This window comes from Narcine bancroftii, chromosome 2, assembly GCF_036971445.1.
Source record: "Narcine bancroftii isolate sNarBan1 chromosome 2, sNarBan1.hap1, whole genome shotgun sequence".
Lineage (NCBI taxonomy): Eukaryota > Metazoa > Chordata > Chondrichthyes > Torpediniformes > Narcinidae > Narcine > Narcine bancroftii.
Genome location: NC_091470.1, coordinates 166,701,300 through 166,710,623, shown reverse-complemented (window position 1 = coordinate 166,710,623; position 9,324 = coordinate 166,701,300). Strand labels below are relative to the sequence as shown.

Sequence of the window (9,324 nt, the reverse complement as noted above, 5' to 3'; positions counted from 1 at the left end):
TTTCCTCTCTCTCCCTCCATCTCTCCCTCCCTCTCTCCCTCCTTCCCCACCTCCATTCCCTCTCTTTCTCCCTCCCCTCTCTTCCTCTCTCTCCCTTTTTTATCCCCTGCTCTCTCTTTCCCTCACCTCGACTTCTCCCTTTTGTCCCCTCTCCCTCCCTCACCCCCTCTCTCCCTCCCCCACTCCCCTTTAGATGTTGCTCCCCTTCTCGCCCCGACAGCGCCCTTGCCTTCAGCGTTGGGATTGTGTGAAGCAGCTCTGATGAAATCTCAGCACAAATGCAGCAACGCAAGGTTTTCAGTGGATCGCAGAATTCCCCAAATTCTCCAAGTGGCTGTGATTCCCTACGAGTCGCGGAGGGGAAGCTGCGGGAAAGGGTGCATTGGGGATGACAGAGCATTGCCGGGATGGGGGGCGGGGACAGGAAAGGACTTGGGTCAGTAATAGTCCACCTTCTTCAGACTTTGCATTATTTTGACTGTTGTTCTTCGGTTTTCTTTTTGCTTTTTTTTAAAAAATCTTTTAATACTTTTAGTTGAAGAATTTTGACTTTTGGAGCATTGAATTATTTGGCTCTTGGAAAGGTCTGGGTAAATCAGTTTAAGGTACAGATAACTCTTCCACTGGCTCTCAGTACACTGGATCACCCAGAAGAAAGCCAACCAGACCATCTGAGGGCTTCTTTGGAAGCCAGTGTCTCTGACTATAAGTATCCCTTTCATTTCAGGGCAATCCCCCATGTTCATGGCTTGCTTCAAGCAGACGGACCACATTGTTTTCCCAGGGCAGGAGAGACGAGACAGTTCAAGTTCGAGATGAGATGGGGGGGCCTTTCAAGGGAAACTCTTTGGCCCAGAGGGCTGTGGGTGTGGGAGGAAGTGGCAGAGGCCAATTTGGAAGACCCTTGGAGATGGACAGAGCGATGTAGGCCAAATGCAGGCCAGTGGGTCTAACTGGGGTAGGCAACTGCGTCTGGGGGAGTTGGGTTCCTGAGCTTGGTTTGGTATTGTAAAACTCAATGGTTTATTGCCATTCACTCAATGACCTATTTCCCTTTATTCACCACAATAATAATCCCTGCCCCCCCCCTTCATACTTTTCGCTCACCCCCTCACTCCTTATCCTCAAAGTTCAAATTCACCTTTGAAAGAGAGTCATGAAACAAATGGACCAACTTGATCAGCTTGGATTCACTTTATTTCTTCAACAAGATGATACTGAGGCATTACTTTGGGGAAAAAAAAGATACAGCCATATTGCACATTCATGCTTTTTTTTTATCATTTTGTGTGCAAAATAAGAAAATGTTACCCTCACAGGTCAATAGAACATGAAGCCAACAGCATATGTACAGTGCTAGATCAGTTCCTTTGAGGTGCTGTGTGTAGGGCATCAGCAGGAGGTGAAGGTCTTCCAGAAGAAGTTTTTGCAGGGAGCTTTGCGCTCTCGCTCGGGTAATTGCCGGGAACGGGACTTCTCGTCCAGTTTCATCTCTTCCATATCCCGAGGATGCGGGAAGGTGCTCTCTATCCCCATCTGATTGCTGCCGGAATCTAGCAGTCCAGATAAGAGCTTCAAAATGATCTCTTTCCTCTCGTTGTTTAGCTCCTGGGGACAAATGCTAAACATTAATCTGGTGCCACCTTACATTCATGACTCTGTACATCACACATGTCAAACTCTGGCCCGCAGGCCAACCCGCAAGATCATTTCAAAAATGTATTAGAGGTGGCCCGCCCTGCAGCGAGAGCCGATGCTGTTTTTTGGTAATGTCACCCCCACCATCCTCCCCCTACATTGCACATCCTTCCCCATTGTAACATGAGAAATTGTAACACGAGAAGTCTGTCGATGTCATCAGCCGGCAAGCCGGTTGGAAGGGTCCCCGCACAACCAGTCACTTCTCCCACCTGTCGAGCGGTGCGACGGATTGGCAAGCGCCTGTGATTTCCTGTCGGCGTGACGGACATGGCAGGCTGCGCACGGCCCCCGGGCAGCGCGAGCCCCGCGCGACTGGCACCGGACAGCCCTTATACAGCGCGAGCGCACTTCTCCCGGTCGCCACGGCCTTCAGCGCTTGCACCTGCGCGGACGCCAGGGACGGCTGGTTCAGCCCTGCACGTGAAGAGAGAGATGGTGGCTGTCCGCAAAGGCTGATCGGCAGCGCGCTGGGCCTGAGTGGGTGGGTAAACAGGGGTGAGCAGAGGGTGTAGGTGAGGAGTAATGGGCAGGGGAAGTTATGGTGGTGCGAGGGGCAGTTAGAGGGAGGGATGAGTAGAAGGAGGGGTGGATAGAGAAGAGGTAAAAGGGGAGGGGCAGGGCGAGTAGGGGAGGGGTGATTAGAGGGTGAGAGATGGGTAGAGGTAGAAACAGGTTGAGGGGAGAGGTAGTAGAGGGGCGTGTATAGGATGGAGTGGGTAGAGGCAGAGCGAGTGGAGTGAGGGGTGAGTAGAGGTTGAGTAAAGGACTGGTCAGGTAGAGGGATGGTGGGTCAAGGGTGAATAGAGGCCTAGAGCCTGAGGAGTGAGCAGGAAATGCTGAGTCCTAATGCAGGCCAAAATGGACACAGCCTGTGAATGCTGACTACATCTCCACAGGGACCAAATAGGTTTCCCTCAGGTCAAGCAAAGGGTGAACTTGAGCTACCTACTCCTGACCTGTAACATTATCCTCCTAAAGTTATATCCTAAAGTTTAACATTACATATGTTGAAAGAAGAGAAAACATGCAGATGTTGTTGAAAATTTTCAATAAATATTTAGTTTGGCCCTCGACTTAGTCCAAGTTTTTAATTTTGGCCCTCCGTGAATTTGAGTTTGACACCCCTGCTGTACATTATTTAATGTTGCTCTTATATAGTAAGGGATGTTCTGAACAAAGAACTGATGAAATATTTCTTCTAAACACATGATTCTCCTCAAGTAAGTTGATTTGTGATCACATAAAGCCATGGAGCATGCAAGGACCTTCAATCTATTGTGTTCAAGCCACCCTTTTAGCCTATCTGCACTACTCTTATGAATCTACATTATGGTCATCGCCTTGGCAATTCAGGTGCTTGACTATATAATAATCTCCAGATAATATCTCAGTATGCTTCACAACCAGTTGGGTGATTTTGAAGTGTGGTTGCCGTTACTAGAAATGCACAGCCCACTCTTCCACAATAGCGGAGGCCTTTGCTCGGAAAACGATTGACGGCCAGGATTCAGAAAAATTAAACAATGACCTGTAGGGTTGACTGACCATTTCCCTTCATGATGCGGTCTGACCTGCTGAGTTCCTCTAGCAACTCTTTGTCTTCTCTCTAACAATGGGATGGGGTTCTTGGCTGAGCAGTCAGTCCAGCATCTCCTCATACAGCACCATGAAGTGCTTTCTCAGTGCTGCATTGCAGTGGAATTTTGATTATGTTCTCGGACTTCTAGTCCTGAACCCATGGCCTTCTGAAATGAAGATAACTACAAACAAAATAAGTGGATCAGAAACAGGAGGAAAAAAAGGCTGATTTAAAAAAAAATGTATTTCTGATCTCCTTTCTTCTCTCTCCCCTTCTTGTTTCAGTGTGATGAAACCCATCAGCACCGGGCATCTAACTTATCCATCAATTGGCTGCTTCTCATGGCTGAACTGTGAGCAGGATGCATTGCCCCAAGGATCTGACCTCGACTTACATTGCATCACTTGCCTGAGCTACCTCAACAGAACAATCAGCTCCTTCATCCACTGGAGCACCTTGACTCGTTCTTCAACTCAGATTATCACTGCAACCCAGCCAGGGGATTGGATCAGAGTTCTGAGAGCAAGGAAATGGGATGAACCTGCCCCATCCATTCAAGCAGTGGAGCCAAAGTCACCACCTGCCCTCTAACCTGGTGATGTCTGTCCTTAAAAATTTCACTAGAGTATGAAGAGTGTGCTTTCAGGACCATGGAGAGCTGCAAGCAAAATACTTCCCCACAGACACTTGCGACGTTTGAACGCATTAATGATTGAAGCAGTAAACGGATTTTTAGCACCCAGAGCAGGTGTAGTGCAATAATGCTGCTCGAAGGATATGATAGATGAACAACCACTCACTTTCCAAGGAAAGTCACTGACGGGTAAGCCTAAACATAAGCATTTTCTTGTCCATTTGACATTTTTACAGTAGCGCACAGTTTATGGGAGAGATTTCACTCTCTGGCACTTAGGCATGAATGTAAAACCCCGCACGTGTATAGTCAGTTTTCATTTTCTGATATTTTGTATTCAACTAATAACTGGACTTCTTAGTTCCTTTTTTTGGAGCAGGACACCTACATTAGCAACATTTTAACTTGCAATTGCAGCTTTGTTTTTACTTTAAATGACAGGGGCAAATGTGGACCAGCACTTGTTAATGCAGACATATAATTCACTGGTGGCTTACAAGAGCCCCTCGCAGATGTAGCTCTGCTCCAAATAGACCAGGAAGATTCCAGGTACAAATTCTGGACTTGGCTATTCATGCTGCAAATGAACTGAGATCCTTCATGCTAATATTTGAAGGTGTGTCTCTGCTGGAAATAGGAACAGAGCTATTGAGCCTCCCAAGTCTGCTCTCCCTTTCAATCACCATGTAGGTGATTCATGAGCAATGGAAATCGGAGCAGATGGAAGCCATTTGACCCTGAGTCCATTCATTAACATCTGTGTTACTTTTCTGCTCTCACCTTATGCTCCTTGATTCCCTGAAATCACCCGTGCAAAAAAAATGTCTTGAGTGATGACTGAATTCTATGTAACAATATAACTGTATTCTTCAATACATTTGATTACCAAAAACGTACAATCTCAGCACTAATTGTTGGTTAAGAAAAGGACCCCAAGATTTCTAACACTGTGTTTGTGCATGTGCGTAAGTATATGTGTGTGTAGGTGTGTTTGCACTTGTGCCTGTTTACACGTGCGTGCATGTGCCCAGGTGTGTGGGATGTGTGTGCGTATGTGCACGTGTGTGCATAGATGTGCCATATTTCTGACATTAGCTCTTTACAACCACACTGAAGAAAGCCATTCAGCCCATCAGTTCCTGGGAGAACAATCCCATTAATCCTATTCTCCCTTATTTCCCTTTGCCCTTCAACTTATTCTCTCACATATATGTCCATCAGCTCCTGTTTGATTTTTTTTTGCCATTAACTAACACTGATAGGTTAACCGTCTTCTGTTTTAAAAATTCTTTGGTACTTGGGAGTAAACAGGATCACACAAGGGAAATGCTTGGGGTTATAGAGAGAATATGCAAATACCTCATGGATGGGACCTGAGGTCAGGATTGAATTTACTTCGCTGGAGATGTGGGACAGCTTACATTATACATTATGCACCCCCTCCCCTCAAATCTTGACCCTAAAGCAGTATGAATTCAGTAATGAACATCCCTCCCCACCGCCATCATGGGGCAGGCTGATCCTGTACTGGCGGGAGGCATCCACATCCTGAGGAGAGGAAGAGGGCAACGAGCAATAATTTGGAAGGGAACTGAGTGAAATTTAGACAGTTAAGCTTTAACATGGAGCAAGGACCAAATGATGTGAAGGTGATTATCACAGGGCATCCCCTTCTCTGTCCAGTGGAATATAAGGCCAGATACTTGATTTATCCTTTCTGGTACCTGCATATAAAAATGGCAATAGCTGGTACGTTAGGAATTAATCATTAAATGTTAAATACACTAATATCTTTCGAAATCTATGTCCCCTGCCTTTCTTTAACTCTGAAAAAAATATTTTGCTGTTGTTTTTATTTTAAGGCAACACTGTTTTCCATTAGTAAAGAACTTCATTCTCAGGGTAAGATGATATTCCCAACAGTGTGTATCTCATCCTTTCACCCCCAGCTTTCTCACTCCCTCTAATGTGGTCGACTCTCCCCCAGGAGAGTTGTGGAATTTACAGCTTCGCAACTATAGGATCAATTTGTGGTCTCCACTCATTGACTTTTTCTCCACCTGGAAACATGACACATTAGGGGTTTTTTCATTGTGTGTGTGGGTGTATTAAATGCTGTTAGTTGTACATAGGTAATGGCTACTTTAGCAGCCTTTTTTTAAATGGAGAGTGTATATATCAATAATTTCTATAAGATCAAAGGGTCAATAATGTAAGTGCATAGAATTGCTTCCAATTCAACACTTAGTTGAAAAGCAAGTGAATGGCCGGCAGGAGCTGCAGACAGTCGTTCTGAGCAGAGAGGGGAACCTAATGAAATCTGACATCTCTGGGCACGGTGACTCAAAGTATTTTTATTGTATCTCCGATTATTGCTTTGATAACTGCAAGGTTATCCACAATCAGTGTGGCATGATCCATCTGCTTTATCCCTTGTCAGTCAGGGGTGAGAGTTGGTCTGCTGGAGAGGAGGGTGCCGCAGACTCTGACCCCTGCGTTCTGCAGATACAGTACTTCCCAATTACTCATTGTCAGTACCTGCTGCTATGCTGTATTTAAACTAGACTTTCTCCTTAACCTTGCCTCTTGGCGTATCCTTGCCCAGCACAAAATTTTCACCCTGTCCAAAGGGTGCCTCCTCTTAACTCAACAGTGGTGAAATTCCTGCCTTTCTTTTGTTCAATTATTTTTCATTAAACAGAGACTCAGTTAACAGCACAGGAGAACCTGCTGGAAATAAGATAACACCAAATGAAGATTTAAGAATGAAAGTGTACAGTAAAGTCAAGAGTCTGTAATTAAAAGTACACACTTGTATTCAAACTGCCACAACATTAAGAGCTTTAAGGCAGAAGGTAGGAGAATTAGTTACAAGTGGATGAAGTGTTTGCACAATTACTACCCAAGCAGTAATTATTATTGGAAACCGCTTCCAACCTCATGGCACTGAGAACTGAATAGTGAAAGGATGTTACAGACACGAGCTGTAACAGTGACATATTATAGCCCCATTCACAAAGGCACTTCATCCCGATTGATGTGCCAGTCTGAACAGTCATGAATCGGCACGCAGGCATCAGGACACCCCGGGGATGGTCCGCCTAGGTGAAGTGCATCCTCCCTGGGGTAATCTGACCCCTGTGTGCCGGTTAGCCCAGTGAGAAAGGGACAAGGGGAATCCTGGGACAAATTAGTGAGGATAGGCCCCCCTCTCCCCCTAGGAATGCCTGGTGGTTGAGGGCGAAAGGATGGAGAGAACCAGTTAACTGTGTAAACAGTCAAAACGGCTTCTTTATCCAGTTTACTGGTTAGCCAGTGTGTAAAGGGCTATTTAGAGAACATGGTCGCCCAGGGAGGTTTGAAAACATGATTTCCAATTTGTTGCTGATCACACCTGTGAAACTCCATTGATTTTTTTTACCCTAACATTCTTAGTAAATAAACTCACCTGTTTACTATGAAGCTGACTGTCTTTTCCAATTGCTTGCTCCATATTCAATGCAAGCAAGAAAGGGTGCTTTTCAAAAAAACTTCCCCTCTAATTTTGTGCCTATAATCCATTTTCTGTCTCCTGTTCTATATTTGTTTACCATTCTCTCACTCTCTCTTATATATTAGTTTTTCCAAACTGCGGAATATGAATATTTCTTGCCCTCCCTCATTCTCTCTCTCTCTCTCTCTCTCTCTCTCTCTCTCTCTCTCTCTCTCTCTCTTTCTCAGGATCCTCCTTCTAAAATTCATATTATCCCTTGCCCACATATTGCCTTAATTTAATTTCCATTCTACTTTATTTTGTTACTTTATGTGTCCGCCTCACTCTCTTTTCCTTTTTATTCTCATATTCTACTGCTCGGCTCCTCTCTTTCCTTGCACAATTTTTTTCCCCTCTCAGTCCCCTCAACCTTCCTTGATCAGCCTGTAATTCCCTCTTGTTAGCTTTGGACCCCTGCCACCTGATTATTTTCAATGTATATAACTCTCACTCCCCTCTCATTCATTGAATTTGTTCCTCTGCACCTCTCCCTTTCGAAATGCTGTCAGTCTGATTCATTCGTCTGCCCCTTTTCTATATTGTCTGCTTCTCATTCCCACCCTGCCTTTTAAATTTTTTTTAATGCTCTTTCAGCGATCCTCCTCCATAGTTCTTACGGTCTTACTCACCTGACTTGACTGGATACTCAGTCTGTCTTCCAGAGGCGCTGCTGCCTTTACGCTGGACACCATGAGCAGCACGGATAGGAGGCTCGCCATCCCCAGCAGCTGCATGCTGACGACTCTTGGAATTGGACTGAAGTGGAACCTGGTCGAGATCTTCTCAATGCACCTCAACCTAGGAGTCTCCGACTGGTTTTGCTGATCTCCAACCCTTTTATAACCCAGCACACCACCCCCCCCCAAGTCACTGACGCACAGACCAAAGCGTCATTAAACATCAGAACCCATCAAAGCCAACAATTACACTCCATCTGAGATTAACCATTCCCTAACAATTCTCCAAGCAGTTCGGAGAATAGAACGACCCAGTAGCATTAAAGTTGCTGTGATTCCCTGCCTTTACATGAAAAGCTTTAAATTCTGAATGATATTAAAAGTAGAATTTTTATCACCAGGTTTGACTGAGACATCATTTTTTATACATTCAAGCAGTATCTAACAATAAACATTTTATAGTGTGAATTTTCTTTGTGCTTTGGACAGGAACACCATTTTCACCTTTTTAAAAATGTGTAATTAAAATTGAAATGTGATTATCTGATAATTCATGTGAATTAAAAGGCATCGAACCAAATTTCCTGTTATATTTTATGATTTGAAGTTAATTGGGTGATTGTTTTGCAGAATTGATTTTCCCTTTTCACACTGCATTCTGCAGCTCTCCTGAGGGTTTTCCTCTATTGAGTACAACCCGACACCTCTCTCAAATTAAGGCTTCAGAACAAAGCCAGTGATTCTGTAGCCTCGCTGATTCGTACAGCACAGAAAGAGGCGCTTCCATCCATCCTAACACCCATTGTACACGACTCGCATTTACCTACATGAAGCGCTTGTGCCGATGTATTTAAATTTGATAGTATCCACCTCTTCAGGGAGTGAATACTAGTCTTTGACCAGTACCCCTCTCAGATCCCCTTTAAGCCTCTCACATGCACCCTTAAGCCAAGGTCTCAGACAACTTGACATTTTTGTCTCTTTTGTCCAGGAATATGGAAAATAATCATAGGATCAAGGTGTCATCGAGATCAATTCAGTCACCAACAAATTAGTGATCAAACCTGAAATTTGTCTGGGAGTGAGAAGTGGCGAGGGTAAGAGAGAGAAGTTGGAAAGAGCAAGGATGTTGGGAAAGTGAGTGAGAGAGAGAGAGAGAAATTGTGTGTGTGTGTGTGTGTGTGTGTGTGTGTGTGTGTGT

General features: G+C 44.7%; 1 protein-coding gene across 1 annotated transcript; it reads right to left on the bottom strand.

The window, feature by feature from the left end:
• Positions 1–1,392: 1,392 nt before the first annotated feature.
• On the bottom strand, positions 1,393–8,180 carry sst7 (somatostatin family member 7). The gene is made up of 2 exons (XM_069915319.1): positions 8,076–8,180; positions 1,393–1,608 (listed from the first exon to the last, which is right to left on the bottom strand). The coding sequence occupies exons 1-2, from the start codon at positions 8,178–8,180 to the stop codon at positions 1,393–1,395; spliced, it is 321 nt and encodes a 106-aa protein (XP_069771420.1).
• Positions 8,181–9,324: the final 1,144 nt, after the last annotated feature.

Coding starts and splice junctions, on each gene's coding strand:
- sst7 (XM_069915319.1), bottom strand. CDS start 8,180: ATGCAGCTGCTGGGGATGGCGAGCCTCCTATCCGTGCTGCTCATGGTG. Junction 1,609..8,075: donor TGAGTATCCAGTCAAGTCAG/GTGAGTAAGACC, acceptor ATTTGTCCCCAG/GAGCTAAACAACGAGAGGAA.